General features: G+C 42.1%; 2 protein-coding genes across 2 annotated transcripts; both read left to right on the plus strand.

The window, feature by feature from the left end:
- Nucleotides 1-3,002: 3,002 nt before the first annotated feature.
- LOC148104261 (cornifelin homolog B-like) lies at nucleotides 3,003-4,863 on the plus strand. The gene is made up of 4 exons (XM_087837061.1): nucleotides 3,003-3,105; nucleotides 3,420-3,547; nucleotides 3,872-4,017; nucleotides 4,654-4,863. Exons 2-4 carry the CDS (start codon nucleotides 3,421-3,423, stop codon nucleotides 4,747-4,749), a joined length of 369 nt encoding a protein of 122 aa, XP_087693187.1. The 5' UTR covers nucleotides 3,003-3,105; nucleotide 3,420; the 3' UTR covers nucleotides 4,750-4,863.
- A 3,047-nt stretch (nucleotides 4,864-7,910) lies between these two features.
- On the plus strand, nucleotides 7,911-16,961 carry LOC148104262 (PLAC8-like protein 1). Its single transcript, XM_087838313.1, has 5 exons — nucleotides 7,911-7,980; nucleotides 9,195-9,414; nucleotides 9,724-9,851; nucleotides 15,960-16,105; nucleotides 16,752-16,961. Exons 1-5 carry the CDS (start codon nucleotides 7,911-7,913, stop codon nucleotides 16,845-16,847), a joined length of 660 nt encoding a protein of 219 aa, XP_087694439.1. The 3' UTR covers nucleotides 16,848-16,961.
- The last annotated feature ends 1,737 nt before the right edge of the window (nucleotides 16,962-18,698 follow it).

An 18,698-nucleotide genomic window follows, 5' to 3' on the forward strand; every position in this document is an offset into this window, starting at 1 on the left:
TGTGCTTTCATCGCAGTTAACCTTTAATGATATGATTTACGTTAGTTTTAATTTGCTCAAAACTAGACGAAAACAATTCTATAAATTCTGGTGTTTGGGAGTTCTCCCTCTACCTTTTTGCTTCTCTTTTGATCTATAAAGGCCTGACCGGAGGACAGGAGACAGTTGCCATGGTCAAGTGGGAAGAGTGGTCTTCTTATTACAGAGAGAAGTTTGTGCCATACAGGGCGAAAGATAAACCAAGTGCAGTTCTATTATAATGCATAAGAGAACTGTTTACTGCCTGGGTGTTGTGCGGTTTGTTCGTTTAGGTTTGCTAAATGAAGTAAGAGACACGGTGCTTTCAGTTACTTGAACCTTTAACTGTCTAATAAATTTTAAGAAACGTGTACTTTGAGTTCATGTTGTCTTCTCTCATAAAGAACCTGACAATACTTCAGATACTGTTATCTTCTGCCAAGACATCAGCTGCCTTGTCCTTCCATACCTGAGAATAGAAGCTAACTGTTGTGTTGAGCTTCTTCTTTAAATCACTTACATGTAAAATCTACAAATGTGATGACTTGTTCCTCACGTTTCACTAGCTTTACACCAGAGGTGTGCGCTGTGTGTACTCATTCGTGGAGCTGTCAGTAAAAATCAAACATGGTGACCTATTCTGAGTTTATTCGTACACGGTTACACCGTGCAACAAATTGCAACTACCTGAGATTTCGTTAGTTTTATTGAGTTTTGGTCTCACCTTCTAATTCATTGTGATACCCGTGCAACCCATGCAGGACATACACTATTTATGTACTTTACTGTCTGGGCCAAAAACATAAAAAACCAGCTTTGACAGCACGACACTGCCTGTGAAATCAACTAAAGACCCAAGCTAGCTTGTTAGCAGCTAAAAATGGCATCTTGTTTGTTTAATTAAAGTGCCAGCAACTGTCTTGTTTCTTCAGACTTTAATCATCTTCAATAAATATCCATACAAATTTGACACTATTTAAGGGGAACTAACAGCAATATTTATAACTGTCACGGTCTGGCAGGCAAACCGTGGGGATATGGGGAATGAGGACCCAAAACGCAGACTCTGCGATGCAAACAGTGCTCTTTATTTACAGTGAAAAGCTGTAAACACAATAACTATCCGTTGTTCCCTTGTGTGCTTCCCTCCGACGTCTGTGCTCGTGCTTGTGCTCCCCGCTGTTGTGTTTCCGCACACCCCGTGCGTGCTGCCTTTCTGGACCACTCTTCCTCCTGCAGAAAAACCATAGAAGCAGCCGTCAACACTAACTCTGGCGGGCATACACGAACAGCACTGACATATGCTGACACACACTAACTTGGTAGGATACTCAATGAACCCGTGCCGGTGGGAGCTCCAACACTCTCCTAAGTAGCTCCCCCGACGAGCCCTGATCGCCAAAAGGTGTGTGGCAGGAACTTCAGGTGTGGCCAGTCCTTCTGCCGGGCCACACCCATTAGGCCCGCATGTGGCTGTTCTCCATCCTCCAGCCACACATGTACACACCCACACCCTGCCTCTACATATAGTGAGTGGAACAAAGAACACTGCACAGTGCAGAACGACACACATCCCTAAATAACAACAACAATAACAACAATACTAATAATACCAATAATGGTCCATCCTGCTCACGGACCCCCGAGTTCACCAGAGCCGGTCCGTGACAATAACAGCAAGATTTATTGCCAGGAAGCATTCCAAACACAAATTTCCTCATGTTCGTGTAAATATCCAGCAGCTCCATTTAAAAAAACAGACATCCCTCCAGCCATAACAGTAAATAAGTGAAATAAATTGTGGTAAACATACGGATAAAAATACATTTGAGCTAAGTCATCTTGTTTCCTTTCCCAGAAGAATTGGACTCCTGAGATGTCAAGAGAAAAACCTGAGGTAATGACCAGTTTATAAAATACTACTTCATCTCTTGGACATTTACATTTTTTGGTTGATGGTGTAATATTCAGTCCATAAGAATGCATTAATATGCAGGGTTGGTTCTTCTCCAATCTACATGTTACTATTATTATGATTATTATTATTAGCAGTCGTATTACACATTGAAGTATCATTGGTGCACTTCCTAAACCTCAGGTTGCCCTAGGTGTGTCCATCAGAGTGTGAGTGTGAATGTGGGACAAGGTGCTATGGAACAGTAAAAAGCAGTGTTTGGATGTGTTTATGTAGTAAAGAAACACTAAATGTTTCAATGTTTGGCTAAAGTACAGACTTTCTGCACTCAAGTACAAATAATACTGTTAAAAAAATACTCCAGTAAAATTTGAACGACTGATTCAACTTCTTTACTCAAGTAAAAGTAAAAACGTACAAGCTCTGAAATGTACTCAGAGGAAGAAAGTAAAAAGTATCCCTTTGGAGGAAGTTTCTATTTTGTGTGCACAGCTAAGTGAACCTTGTGCTTTATTGCAACCGCCCCCCAAAAAACACACAAAAAAAAACACAGTCCCACTTTTAACCCAGACTTTGGCACAGTCATCGCTTGTTATGCAACATCCTCTGGTGATTTATAAAAAAGCCTGTCATATGTTTCTGTTTAGGCTCAAATTAGTTTGGTGTTTGGAGGCTCACAGTGACAGAACTGCGTTAAAACAAAAGTAACATTTTTACAAAAGTAACAAGCCTTTTTACACAATGGAGTAGAAAGTACAGATATTTGTAGAAAAAAGTAATCACTAAAAACACTACTCAAGTACAGTACAGATACCTGAAGTACTTTCCACCTCTGGTGTCAAGTGTGTTTGGATCGACAGCAGAAGCACTGATGGATTCATAGAATAAGTCTTGTTGCTGCTCATCGGTTAAGCAGTGTGTTTTCCTTTCACAGCACTGAAGCAGGGGCTCAGTGAATTCCTAAACATTCGTCATAGCAGTTACTGGGAGTCATTACAGTGATTGGTGTGGACTTCCCATCAGGCTCAGCCCTCCGCAGCTCTTGAGTAATCCGTGTGTGTGCGTACTCTCGGCACCTCCCCTTCCTGTTATTGGTCTGTGCTTAAATGCTGGTGTTTCCTTACTTTTTCTCTTGTTTTGAAAGTTCAGAGAACCAGAGAAGACAAAAGAAGGTAAGAAAAACATTTTACACTGATGAACAGCTTAAGAGAATCAGAAATCTTTGTAAAATCATGAATATGTGGTAACATTTTTCTGAGGAAGTCAGAGATAATAAATCTGTGCATAAAAACAGTGTCAGCTCTTTTGTCTGGGCCGTAGATAAATCATTTGTACAGCTGGCCAAATATATTTGTTGTCATTTATATGAACCAGGAATCATCCTGTTATAACATGTATCAAAACCAGTCTTTTACCTTTTTCATGTTGAATTTCTCTAACCAGATAACCACTCCAGGATTTTAATCGGTGTCTGTGTTTTCTTCAGCATGGTGTTTCCTACAGGCACGGCTGTCCACAAGCAGCCCACCCAGGTGGTGACAGTCGTCAGGACCGTTGAAAACTCTGGCCAATGGAGCACCGATCTCTGTGATTGTTGCTCTGATATGGAAAGCTGTAAGTAAACACAGGAAACCCTACAAACCCGAAGTGATTTCTGCATGAGCGATTTCCTCAGACTTTGTTTGCAATAAGCTAACCGAGTGTTTAAAGTCAGTAGAAAATCAAGAATAAATGAACTATCTGAGACTACATGACAGCAATCATCATTTAGTAGCATTATGGAGTTTTTCATGATTTTACATTTTTCACCAGAAAACCAAGTTTTCGTAATTGGAGTGGAAATGTCGCAATACGTCGTGAGATGTGATGATTGATGTGCTGAGGTGTCTGCCTGTCTGTCTGTCTGTAAAATAACTCTGTACCTGTTTCTCCTCAAAGGTTGCTGTGGCCTTTGCTGTTTCCCCTGCATGCAGTGTGATGCAGCCAATAAACATGGATGGTGCTGTGCAATGCCACTCCTGGACGTTTGTGGTGTGGTGTCCTGCTTACTCCGTGGGTCCATCAGAGAGCGCCACAACATCGAAGTAAGGCTGGGTTAGAGATGGAGGACACTGTTACAAACTACATTTAAAAGATAGATGTGGTCACTAGAGGAAGTGCACTTTTATAACTTCTGCACTGGCTTCATTTTTAAGCCCTGGAGGTTTCTGTGAGTTGAATGTGTGTCTTTGTGATGTGGTTTTAAAATGAACTGACGTAAAATCTAAATGTAAATTTTATGAGATTCATATAAAATGCACACAAATTTGTGCAGATCCTTCTGACTCACGCTCACCTCTCCAATAGCTCCCAGATGTCTCTGTGTCCTCATTATTTGTTTATAAGTAACCACATCATGCAGTGCCATCATAAAAGTGACCTGGATAAAACTTGTGGTATTTTGCAATCCGTGGAAGTTATAAAGGAGTAGCTTGAGTTGAGAAAGAGGAAGTGTAAAGTTCTTCAAATCTGAAATTTCTTGCCCTCACTGTGGGAAAAAAAGCTGCGGCTTCTTGTTTTTGCAAACTCTCAGATATTTGGTTACCCAACTCTACACAGGGACACAGCTGCCGGATGAGGGGATGACAACACCCCACTAAACCTTTAGGGCTGAGGGGTAACAACAGTAACTCCTGCTGCTTCATCCTCTGTCTATCTGCTTCTTCTTCTCCATCCTGCAGGGCTCGTTCACTGATGACTGCTGTAAAGTGTGCTTTTGTTACCCGTGTGTTTGGGGCCAGATGCATCGTGAGATGAAGATCAGGGAAAACAAGTAGCCCGCCACCCAGACTGTGATCACCACGCAAGTCGTCTGTGGATATGATGCAAACATTTTGGCTGTGTAATGAGAGGCTATGACTTTTTCAGGCCAATAAAATCCTTTAATTTTATACGTGTGTGAGATTAATTGTCCTCTTCTGCAAAACAGAGTTTAACATTGTTCAGATATAAACTAGTCATATTCACTAATTGTGAACTTTGATAGTATAGTGAGAAAGACATTGTAAAATCACACTGTCCACTCACATAACTTTTCACAGTATTATAATATATGCAAATGAAATGTGTATGATGGTGGAACCTGGCAGGGTGACGCTGATCCTTAACAACAAGGAAACAGACCACAGACACATAGACGTCTGAATGTCAGTAAGTGCATCTCTCACCAACATGAACATTGATCATAATGAAAAAGGCCAGCATGGTACAGCCTGAAGAAAGCCAGACACCATGTGCTTTTACAAATGACAGCTGCAGATGTGTGCAAAGAACTCTACTGAGCAGAGGACAACCTCTGCTCTGTGAGGCACTGCTCTGCTGCCATGTTGTTTCTAGACAAAAAGCTGACGTACTTTATTGTCATAGTTGATAAAGTTTCTTCATCAAGCTTTAACATTTACAGAACAGCTCAAGATCCAGATGAGAGCAAGTCAAGGCCAGCAGCAGCAGCCATATTCAAATTGGTAATTGTCATGAACCTTTTGGGTTGTAAATTCTGTTTCACTTTTACTTAGACTGAGAGAGGAGGACATTAACATTAAAGCATCAACATGTGTTTCTTGTCCAGGTGTGTGGCAGAAGGATTTTTATGCCTACACTGAATAATGCTTCTTTAATTGCTTGATAGTTTAGTGGATTGTAACAAGCTCAGCTACACTCCTCAACTGTGTGTGGTGCTGTAAATAATGGATGAAGGTTTGTTTGTCTTTTAGTGGTACCTATTAATGTCTGGATAAGAACAGATTATGTGCAGAACAGCACATTATTGTAGCAGAGAAGCTCCAGAGCTACCCTAGCCAGTGTTCAGTGCTATTATGTCACTGTTTTAACACTCCCAGCTTCAACAATCCACGTAAACGCTTCTTATTAACAGTTAAATAATTCACAGTGATCACAGTGGCCACACAGATGTTCATATCCCATAATCGTACACAATGCTGTGCTCTACAACCCACCTGATGCTCATCTCTCAGTGCATTTATCCACTGTCTCTGAGAGAGAGGGTCATTGTTCTTCCACAGAGTAATAAATAAATACATTGTGGTTATTATGGCAAGTGGAGTCACACACAACATAAACACAGTTACACCTCCATGTGGTTAAGAGACTGAAACAATGTTAAGCATGTTTCTCCTTTTATCTGCTTTATTATAAATAGTTCAGCTAACTTAGGAAAGTTCTGATCAACGTGATCAATCCTCTGCAACAGGCGGGATAAGTACTGGGTCCACCTTAAAACTGGTGTATTTTACTCTAATTGCACTACAAAGGTTGCTTTTCAAAGTAACACTGCAATAACTACACCTTTAAATTCAGGTTTATGAAGGTGAAAAAGTTTGTTTGTAACAAGAATGCAATAATGTTCATTTTGGCACAATGTATGCATGACATTATGATTGGGGGATGACATCCTCTAAAAGTTTGACCCCAGAATGAATCACGTCAGTTCACCATTACATAAATGTAACAGAATTTACATGCAAATTGATGTGATTGTCTTGCAATATATTTAAAACAGTCTTTGTGGTAATAGTAGTCTGTGTAATTCAGTTCAATTTTATTTATATGGGGCCAATTCACAACAGCAGTTGTCTCAAGGCTCTAAGTGGAAAGAAACCATCTGTTCTTCACTAACTGATTTTTCTTACTTTGTAAGAAACGGTCTGAGTAACTGGTCTTCTATTATTCCCAGTAACAACATTAACATCTGTCCGCTGGTCTTTTACAGCCTTTTGCAGTTGTTCAGTATCATTAGGCATCATTAGTTGGCTCAGATGAACATGTATTGTTCATTTTGTGTTTTTCTGTCCTTTCCGACTTTGAGAAATTAATTAATGCCTTCATTTCATCCAGGCTTGTTTATTTCCTTCATTTTGGAGTCAGTCAGGCTCTTGCTTTGGTCCCTTATCTGTACTAATCATTCAGAGTGCAGCAGCTCTACTCCTGACAGGGACACGCAAGCAAGAACATATTTCTCCTGTTTTTCTTTACTCTTTCAATACAATTTTAGAGCCAAATCACAACAACAGCCGCCTCAAGGAGCTTCATATTGTAAGGCAGACCCTACAATAATACATACAGAGAAAACATCAACAATTATATGACTCCTTATAAGGAAGCACTTTGGTGAAGTAGGATTGAAAAACTCCCTTGTAATAGGAAAAAACCTCCAGTACAGCCAGGCTCAGGGAGGGGCGGGGCCATCTGCTGCGACAGGTTGGGTGAGGGGAGGAATACATGTCACGGCTTGCGGGATGAGTCGTGTAGAATTTAATGAGGACACAAGATGCTGGCAGCTGAGATGTAGGGGAGTTTTATTGAGAAGGTGGAGATACAAACAGAAACGGCGAAGGCATGGAGGAAGATAAGCAAAACCTAAACTGGAAAAAACTAACCTGAAACGTTAACTGGAGACCCGGGGAGAAAGACATAGAGATACGCAGGGAGATACGCAGGTTGACAGAGGGAAATAACGCAGACAAACCAGCAACTAACAGAGGCAGACACAAGGCTTAAATACACAGAGGGATAACGAGGGAATGAGACACAGAAGGAGGGCACAGCTGTAAGTAATCAGACATGACGGGACAGGGGAAACGTAAACTGAACACACTGACATCAGACACGGATTTTCCAAGTAAAACAGTAAACTCACACACACAAAGACACAGACTCAGAGACGCAGGCTTAAGACAAACCTGACTACACTAGAGGGGATACACAGAACCAAAACGTAAGAATAAACAAAGATGCATCAAGAAATCAAAGACTAACAACACAGAACAGAAAACATTGGGTCACAGACCCAGGACCGTGACAATACAGGACAAAAGACATGCTGTGGAAGACAGCCAGAGATTAATAATAAATAATGATTTAATGCAGAGAGGTCTATTAAAGATAGATAAAGTTGGGTGCCATCGGCATAGCAGTGAAAATGTATGCTGCCTTCTTCTTCTTCATCCTGGCGTTGTTCCTGCTGGCGCAGGGTCCGCTCTTCGGCAAAGGTTTCTCGTTTCGGTTCTGTCCAAGGCGTCCTCAGGTGATGCGTTGACGGCCTTAATGATACCGTCTAAAACAAGCATATTTACGCTGGCTTAAAGTACTAGAATTTAGAATTTTAACAGGTTATTGTTTGTTTTTCAGTCTGCCCCTCAGAGTAGGACCTCACCAACACTCGACATCTTTAAAACCCACTTGAAGACACATCTTTACTCTCTAGCATTTAAATATGAGTTTTTTTGTTTCTTGTTTGTCCTTTTTTCTCTGTGTTTGTTTTATTCGTTTAAGTTGAACGTGGTGTTCAATTTAAACTCGTATTGTTTTTAAATAAATTGACTTGGAAAGTTGATTTGAAAACACCAAAGTGTGCAGAGGTTTCGGTGTGTGTGTGTCAAACTGGCACAAGTAGCAGCTGCTATTGGTCTATATGAGTACCATGTCATGTGACCAAACATTTGATGATCGTCTTAAAAACGCGAAACTTAAATTTTTATTAAGGGTCACACATACCAACCATAACATGCCAGCTGATGTGAACCTGATCAAATGTCGTGGTTTTGAAAACACAGAAGCTCTTTTTGCTGTTACATGATGTTACTTACAAGTTTAGACTTGAGAGTCTGGGCAGGCTGGGGCTGGTTCTGTTTTTAGTTTATAGTTATGGTTTATGGGTAGTATGCTGGAGGCGGAGCTGTGGGGGCTGAGGTTTGTTCCACTCAGCTTGTTCACTCATGTATATATCTATCTACTTAGCACTTTTAATTCTTATCTTTATGTTTATTTGAGCGTTGTCTGACAGAATGTTTTGCACTTTGCTAATGTTGTAAACCTGCTCAACATTTGGCAATAAAACCTTTTCTGATTCTGATTCTGTGTTTGAAATTAGTTTGATGTTTGGAGGCTCACAGTGACAGAACTGCATTGAGCAAAAGTCACAAGCCTTTTTACACAATGGAGTAGAAAGTACAGATATTTGTAGAAAAAAGTAATCACTAAAAAAACACTACTCAAGTACAGTACAGATACCTGAAGTACAGTAATGAAGTATTTGTACTTTGTTACTTTCCACCTCTGGTGTCAAGTGTGTTTGGATCGACAGCAGAAGTACTGATGGATTCATAGAATAAGTCTTGTTGCTGCTCATCGGTTAAGCAGTGTGTTTTCCTTTCACAGCACTGAAGCAGGGGCTCAGTGAATTCCTAAACATTCGTCATAGCAGTTACTGGGAGTCATTACAGTGATTGGTGTAGACTTCCCATCAGGCTCAGCCCTCCGCAGCTCATAAGTAATCCAAAAACATCTGGCAATCCAGTAAAACTTAGATGTGTGCGTACTCTCGGCACCTCCCCTTCCTGTTATTGGTCTGTGCTTAAATGCTGGTGTTTCCTAACCCTTTCTCTTGTTTTGAAAGCTCAGAGAACCAGAGAAGATCAAAGAAGGTAAGAAAAACATTTTACACTGATGAACAGCTTAAGAGAATCAGAAATCTTTGTAAAATCATGAATGTAATACGTGGTAACATGTTTCTGAGGAATTCAGAGATAATAAATCTGTGCATAAAAACAGTGTGTCTGGGCCGTACATAAATCATTTGTACAGCTGGCCAAAGATATTTGTTGTCATTTATATGAACCAGGAATCATCCTGTTATAACATGTATCAAAACCAGTCTTTTACCTTTTTCATGTTGAATTTCTCTAACCAGATAACCACTACAGCATTTTAATCGGTGTCTGTGTTTTCTTCAGCATGGTGTTTCCTACAGGCACGGCTGTCCACAAGCAGCCCACCCAGGTGGTGACAGTCGTCAGGACCGTTGAAAACTCTGGCCAATGGAGCACCGACCTCTGTGATTGCTGCTCTGATATGGAGAGCTGTAAGTAAACACAGCAAACCCTACAAACAGCAGTGATTTCTGCATGAGTGATTTCCTCAGACTTTGTTTGCAAAAAGCTAACCGAGTGTTTAAAGTCAGTAGAAAATCAAGAATAAATTAACTATCTGAGACTACATGACAGCAATCATCATTTAGTAGCATTATGGAGTTTTTCATGATTTTACATTTTCCACCAGAAAACCAAGTTTTTGTAATTGGAGTGGAAATGTCGCAATACGTTATGAGATGTGATGATTCATGTGCTGAGGTGTTTTTTCTTCTGTTCTCAAACTGATCTCCCTGTTGGAGTTCAGTCTGGGGGAGTTCTTTTTTTCTCCTCGTCTTTCGTCATGTTGTGCATTTTCCATTGCTATACCTCTCTGACCTGTCTTCCTCATGATGGTTGTGTAATGTATGTAAGGTCGGCAGCCTTAACCCAATTTCCCTCGGGATGAATAAAATGTAAAGTATTATCAATCAATCAATCAATCAATCAATATATATTTATATAACACACACACACACACACACACACATATATATATATATATATATATATGTATGTATTAGAGATGTGCAAAGCAGCCGGTATTTCTATCTGTATTTGTATTTGTTGAGGAGGGAAAAGTATTTGTATTTGTACTTGTATTTGAATACAATTCAAAATAGGCATAAAAATCCAGTCTTTTTTGCATTACACTTCTAACAGACGTTATAGTGTAAGTATTCTTTCATTATATCTATTATAATAATTATGGATATGCAAAATTATTTGATGTTTTTCTATAAATCCAGCAATAAACAAGTAACAAGGAATGTCATTGAAAAGAAAATAACATAACAGACATTGGCTGTTGTTACTTATGTTATTGCCAGATGGCTCAGCAGCCGTAACACTTTTCTTTTTGGTTCCCTAAATCCATGTGGGGAGTTTCAGCTAAGTTAATAAGTGACAACAAGCATTGTTTTAACCTTTTTAACTGGACGTTAACGTTTCTCTGTCAACAGCCTATTGTCTAAATGACTGCGCTAACAGAGATACATAAATTATTAACGACTGCAGGCGTTAATAATGCAGCATAATGGAATAATCACCTGATCTTCACGAAAGTTATAAACTGCCTCCAGAAACCAGTTAAGGTACAAAAAAAATGATTTAACAAAAATCGTGATGCAGTTCAGTCTTTTTTCCCTCAGCTGAGCCGTCTCTATTGCTGTGTGGAGCAGCCTGTGTCAGTCACATGTCATGTCACTCACTCGTCCAGTCATGTACTGTGGTATCATAAGGAAACTCAGCTTTTTCATATAAAGATTTTCCTTGTTCCCGAATACAAATATTTTTTAAAGTATTTGTTTGAAATAAGTATTCGTAAAAAAACACGTTATTTGTACCTTTCTGAATACTGGGTTCTGTATACATATATATATATATATATATATATATATATATATATATATATACAGTGGGGCAAAAAAGTATTTAGTCAGCCACCGATTGTGCAAGTTCCCCCACTTAAAATGATGACAGAGGTCAGTAATTTGCACCAGAGGTACACTTCAACTGTGAGAGACAGAATGTGAAAAAAAATTCCATGAATTCACATGGTAGGATTTGTAAAGAATTTATTCGTAAATCAGGGTGGAAAATAAGTATTTGGTCAATAACAAAAATACAACTCAATACTTTGTAACATAACCTTTGTTGGCAATAACAGAGGTCAAACGTTTACTATAGGTCTTTACCAGGTTTGCACACACAGTAGCTGGTATTTTGGCCCATTCCTCCATGCAGATCTTCTCAAGAGCAGTGATGTTTTGGGGCTGTCGCCGAGCAACACGGACTTTCAACTCCCGCCACAGATTTTCTATGGGGTTGAGGTCTGGAGACTGGCTAGGCCACTCCAGGACTTTCAAATGCTTCTTACGGAGCCACTCCTTTGTTGCCCGGGCGGTGTGTTTTGGATCATTGTCATGTTGGAAGACCCAGCCTCGTTTCATCTTCAAAGTTCTCACTGATGGAAGGAGGTTTTGGCTCAAAATCTCACGATACTTGGCCCCATTCATTCTGTCCTTAACACGGATCAGTCGTCCTGTCCCCTTGGCAGAAAAACAGCCCCATAGCATGATGTTTCCACCCCCATGCTTCACAGTAGGTATGGTGTTCTTGGGATGCAACTCAGTATTCTTCTTCCTCCAAACACGACGAGTTGAGTTTATACCAAAAAGTTCTACTTTGGTTTCATCTGACCACATGACATTCTCCCAATCCTCTGCTGTATCATCCATGTGCTCTCTGGCAAACTTCAGACGGGCCTGGACATGCACTGGCTTCAGCAGCGGAACACGTCTGGCACTGCGGGATTTGATTCCCTGCCGTTGTAGTGTGTTACTGATGGTGACCTTTGTTACTTTGGTCCCAGCTCTCTGCAGGTCATTTACCAGGTCCCCCCGTGTGGTTCTGGGATCTTTGCTCACCGTTCTCATGATCATTTTGACCCCACGGGATGAGATCTTGCGTGGAGCCCCAGATCGAGGGAGATTATCAGTGGTCTTGTATGTCTTCCATTTTCTGATGATTGCTCACACAGTTGATTTTTTCACACCAAGCTGCTTGCCTATTGTAGATTCACTCTTCCCAGTCTGGTGCAGGTCTACAATTCTTTTCCTGGTGTCCTTCGAAAGCTCTTTGGTCTTGGCCATGGCGGAGTTTGGAGTCTGACTGGTTGAGGCTGTGGACAGGTGTCTTTTATACAGATGATGAGGTCAAACAGGTGCCATTCATACAGGTAACGAGTGGGGGACAGAAAAGCTTCTTACAGAAGACGTTACAGGTCTGTGAGAGCCAGGGATTTTCCTTGTTTGAGGTGACCAAATACTTATTTTCCACCCTGATTTACGAATAAATTCTTTACAAATCCTACCATGTGAATTCATGGATTTTTTTTTCACATTCTGTCTCTCACAGTTGAAGTGTACCTCTAGTGCAAATTACTGACCTCTGTCATCATTTTAAGTGGGGGAACTTGCACAATCGGTGGCTGACTAAATACTTTTTTGCCCCACTGTATATATATACATTTTTTCCCCCGCGCCCCCTCTACCAGAGGCCTGGGAGCTTGAGGGTCCTGCACAGTATCTTAGTTCCTAGGACTGCGCTCTTCTGGACAGAGATCTCCGATGTTGTTTCCGGGATCTGCTGGAGCCACTCGCCTAGTTTGGGAGTCACCGCACCTAGTGCTCCGATTACCACTGGGACCACTGTTACCTTCACCCTCCACATTTTCTCGGGCTCTTTTCTGAGCCCTTGGTGTTTGTCAAGCTACGTGTGTTTCTTCTTTCTGATGGTGCAGTCATTGGGAACAGCTACATCGATCACTACGGCCGTCTTATTCTGTTTGTCTACCACCACTATGTCAGGTTGGTTAGCCACCACCATTTTGTCCGCCTGTATCTGGAAGTCCCACAGGATCTTAGCTCAGTCATTCTCCACCACCCTTAGGGGCGTCTCCCATTTTGACCTCGGGACTTCCAGGTTATACTCGGCACAGATGTTCCTGTATACTATGGTTATGGTGTTCCATGTATGCCTTGCCTGCTAGCATCTTGCACCCTGCTGTTATGTGCTGGATTGTCTCAGGGGCATCTTTACACAGCCTGCAGCTGTGGTCTTGCCTGGTGTGGTAGGCTCCAACCTCTACGGATCTTGTGCTTAGAGCTTGTTCCTGTGATGCCATGATTAGTGCCTCTGTGCTGTCTTTCAGTACAGCTTTGTCCAGCCACTGGTAGGATTTCTGGATATCAGCCAACACCGCTATCTGCCTTTCCACGATGGTTCCTCGCCTTCCTCCTCTTTCTTGGGTTTCTGAGCACACTGTCAGTTGGGGCCATCTTCATGATCTATTCATGGATGTTCGTTGTCTCATCCTGGGCCGCGGTGCTGACACTCACCAGTCCCTGGCCTCCTTCCTTCTGCTTAGCATACAGCCTAAGGGTGCTGGACTTGGGGTGAATCCCTCCATGCATGGTCAGGAACTTTCTTGCCTTGATGTCAGTGGCTTCTATCTCCTCCTTTGGCCAGCTTATTATGCCAGCCAGGTACCTGATCACGGGCAGGGTGTAGGTGTTGATAACCCGGATCTTGTTCTTACCACTCAGCTGACTCCTCAGGACTTTCCTGACCCTCTGCAGGTACTTGGTGGTTGCAGCTTTTCTAGCGACCTCTTCATGGTTCCCATTTGCCTGTGGGTTCCCCAGGTACTTGTAACTGTGCTCTATGTCTGCAATGTTACCTTCTGGTAGTTCGATCCCCTCAGTTCTGACTACCTTCCCTCTCTTTGTTACCATCCGACTACACTTCTCCAGTCCGAATGACATTCTGATTTCATTGCTGTATATCCTAGTGGTGTGGATCAGTGAATCGATGTCTCGTTCACTCTTGGCCCACAGCTTGCTGTCATCCATGTACAGGAGGTGGCTGACAACTGCTCCATTCCGTAGTCGGTATCCGTAGGTAGTCTTGTCAATGATCGCACTGAGGGGGTTCAGGCCTATTCAGAACAGCAGTGGGGACCAAGCATCTCCTTGGTAGATCCCACAATTGATGGTGATTTGTGCTATGGGCTTGAAGTTGGCCTCCAGTGTTGTACGCCACATCCCCATTGAGTTCCTGATGAAGGCTCTTAAGGTCATGTTGATCTTGTACAGTTCTAAGCATTCCAGGATCCAGGTGTGGGGCATTCAGTAATTGGCCTTCTTGTAATCAATCCAGGCAGTGCACAGGTTGGTCAGACTTGTCTTGCAGTCTCGGCTGATTGTTAGGTCTACCAGTAGCTGGTGTTTTGCACCTTGGGTATTCTTGCCAATCCCTTTCTGTACTCATGCATTGAGCCATGTGCCTGCTTATCTTAGCCGCTATGATGCCTGACAGGAGCTTCCATATGGTGCTGAGGCAGGTTATTGGTCGGTAGTTGGAGGAGACTGGTCCCTTCTGGGGGTTCTTGAGGATCAGGACTGTCCGGCCTTCGGTTAGCCATTCTGGGTGTCTCTCGTCAACTAGCAGGTGGTTCATTTGTGCTGCTAGACGCTCGTGGAGTGCAGTCAGCTTCTTTAGCCAGTAGGCGTGGACCATGTCAGGGCGTGGTGCTGTCCAACTCTTCATATTGGAGACCCTTTCTTGGATGTCTGCCACTGTGATGGTTACTGGACCATGTTCAGGGAGGTTGCTGTGGTCTGCCCTCAGATCCACTAGCCACTGAGCATTGCCGTTATGGGTTGCGTCCTTCTCCCATATGCTTTTCCAGTATTGTTCCGTCTCCAGCCTTGGTGGTACTGTTCTCACTGCTGCCATATTGTAGTTCAGCTTGATAGTTTCGTTAATGGTGGCTGTAGGTATCGTCCGTAGTCCTGCAGTAATCATCATCTAGCAGACCTTCTCAGGGTACTTCACGTAGTCTTGGTAACCGGCTACGGGGGGTCCAGGTTTCAATCTTGGCTATGATCCTGTCTTTCAAGTCAGTTCCTCTCGCACTAATCCTTCTCCTATCACACTTGGGGCTTGGTGCCCAGTCTCGGGTGGGGTTGGTGATATCTCCCCCCTGATCTGGCGTCCTAGCTCCCCCTTACCATAGCATTTATGTTGTACCTTGTCAATCTCTAGCTGTGAGAGCAGTCCCTTCTTTCAAATGTTGGAACACTGAGCAACTAGTTGTTTCGCCATCATTGTGGATGTTGGGTATCGAAGCATCCATAGGTCCCTCATCCTATTCATATAACCCCTTCCGCTAGGGTTACTTGCGTAGTAGCAGTCCAACAACGCCCTATTTTCATCTCTTGCCCACCGATACCTTCTTGTTCCAGTAGGCCACTTCTTGTCAGGGTGACCTGGTTCCTCAACACCTAACGCAGACCTGGTTGATCCAGGCGACGTCCGAGCCGGCATGCCTTCATGTTTATCTGTCGCGCTCATGTCTGCGGTAGGCTCGCTTAGCATGGGGGGGGGGGGGGGGTGTCTAGCCTTAGGTTTTTTGCATTGTGATTTAAAACATAGTTATTATATATGAAACGTGGACATTATATATAAAATAATTCTGTACATGTTTCTCCTCAAAGGTTGCTGTGGCCTTTGCTGTTTTCCCTGCATGCAGTGTGATGCAGCCAATAAACATGGATGGTGCTGTGCAATGCCACTCCTGGACGTTTGTGGTGTGGTGTCCTGCTTACTCCGTGGATCCATCAGAGAGCGCCACAACATCGAAGTAAGGCTGGGTTAGAGATGGAGGACACTGTTACAAACTACACTTAAAAGATAGATGTGGACACTAGAGGAAGTGCACTTTTATAACTTCTGTACTGGCTTCACTTTTAAGCCCTGGAGGTTTCTGCTAGGAGAATAGAGTTGAATGTGTGTCTTTGTAATGTGGTTGTAAAATGAACTGACGTAAAATCTAAATTTTATGAGATTCATATAAAATGCACACAAATTGTGCTTTGCGCAGATCCTTCTCACTCACGCTCACCTCTCCAATAGCTCCCAGATGTCTCTGTGTCCTCATTATTTGTTTATAAGTAACCACATCATGTAGTGCCATCATAAAAGTGACCTGGATAAAACTTGTGGTATTTTGCAAACCGTGGAAGTTATAAAGGAGTAGCTTGGGTTGAGAAAGAGGAAGTGTAAAGTTCTTCAAATCTGAAATCTCTTGCCCTCATCGTGGGAAAAAAAGCTGCGGCTGCTTGTTTTGACAAACTCTCAGATATTTGGTTACCCAGCTCTACACAGGGACACAGCTGCCGGATGAGGGGATGACAACACCCCACTAAACCTTTAGGGCTGAGGGGTAACAACAGTAACTCCTGCTGCTTCATCCTCTGTTTATCTGCTTCTTCTTCTCCATCCTGCAGGGCTCGTTCACTGATGACTGCTGCAAAGTGTGCTTTTGTTACCCGTGTGTTTGGGGCCAGATGCATCGTGAGCTGAAGATCAGGGAAAACAAGTAGCCCGTCACCTCGACTGTGATCAGCACGCAAGTCGTCTGTGGATATGATGCAAACATTTTGGCTGTGTAATGAGAGGCTATGACTTTTTCAGGCCAATAAAATCCTTAAATTTTATACGTGTGTGAGATTAATTGTCCTCTTCTGCCAAACAGAGTTTAACCATTGTTCAGATATAAACTAGTCATATTCACTAATTGTGAACTTTGATAGGATAGTGAGAAAGACATTGGCTTTTCTGAGTTGGTCAGACATCTGGGGTATATTCTCAGCAGCATATTAAACATATCAGGTCCCCATAAGGAGAATCATGTGCTAACCGCTGTCTAAATGACTCAGGTAAAGTTTGTAGCATGCATGCTTGTTGTTTTTGTCTGCTTCCACTTGTCTTTGCACTAGGATGATGTCGGAGTAAATGTGCAGTCATCTTCTTTGTGTTCCCACTAGTGCTGTCAGCGTTAATCTCGTTGAAATGACATTAACGCCACAACACGGCAAATCTCCGTTTACGAGTTACCGCGGATCGCCCCGTGCGCGGGGCTGGACGGCGTCAACACGTTAACAAGCTGCGCTAACACACTAGTTCCCACCAATTGAGCATTGCGTGGCACATCCGACATACTGTTTTACTTTTGTCCATGATGCACTTACCTTCAGGGTCATACTTCACATGAAAACCAAAATAGTTCCAGACGCCAGATCTGAATGAGGGTGGGGGAGGTTCAATTTCGGGTAGCATTGAGGCAGTTGCCAAGTTGCAACGAGCTTAGCTTTTGTCTTGCTAGCCTGCGCTGCGCTCAGTGGATCTGCACTCGACAGTGCAGCCTAGGCTGAGTAGTTGAACGCAGATTCACTGAGCGCTCAAGACAGACAGCATCGTCAGAAGAAAAGTTGATAAAATAAATAAAAAAATTTGTATTGTTTGATACATATGCATACTGAACCGAAAGCACTGTATCAAACGGTTCAATATCGATACGAGTATTGTTGCACCCCTAATTTATATATATATATATATATATATATATATATATAAAAATTAGGGGTGCAACAATACTCGTACTTGGACGTACACAACAATAAAGCCTTGACTGTCTTTATAAGGGTAAACACTGTCATTTTTTGCCTTCTTGTTTTTGTCTGGTGAGTTGGTCAGACAAAATCAACCAACAAATGGTCAGAATTATAGATAATTGATAAAACAGGAATTAAATACCCCCCCCCCCCCCCCCAAAAAAAAAGCAACAAAAAAACAAACTAAATAAAAATGTTTGAGGTTTAGTCTTCCTACTGTTCTATGCATTTGTAATAGTTGTGTCCAAGAGGTAAGTAAGAAATGTTTAAGAAGTTCTTGGGAATATTGTCTCCAGATTTTTACAGACCCAAAATGAGACCTAAAATCCCCAAACTGTAAAATAATGCTTAACCTTTCACACGAGGCATACTGAGTGTCAGCTAAGCAATGGCAACTGAGGCTACAATTTGATATTCTGGTGTGACGAGTCTCGATTTCTGCCAAAACATTCAGATGTTAGGGTCAGTGTTTGCTGTAAACATGAAAATATAGAAAATATCAACAGTTCCGGCTGGTGATGGTGCGATGATGCTGGTGATATTTTTTAGGCACACTTTGGGTCCCTTAGTACTAACTAGCATGCTAGTATTTAGGACTAGCATCATTTAAACACCAATGCCTAACTGACCATTGTTATGAGCATTGTTATCACCTCCACTGACTGACTAACTGATGATAGAAATATAACACAGAGTTCAACAACAAGTATAGCTGTATGTGAATTTGCTGAAGCTAATCTTTTTAGGAGCAAAGATATATTTCATTCGATGTAACAAATA

Source organism: Neolamprologus brichardi, chromosome 3 (genome assembly GCF_056152115.1).
Source record: "Neolamprologus brichardi isolate AB-2024 chromosome 3, ASM5615211v1, whole genome shotgun sequence".
In the NCBI taxonomy this organism is placed as follows: domain Eukaryota; kingdom Metazoa; phylum Chordata; class Actinopteri; order Cichliformes; family Cichlidae; genus Neolamprologus; species Neolamprologus brichardi.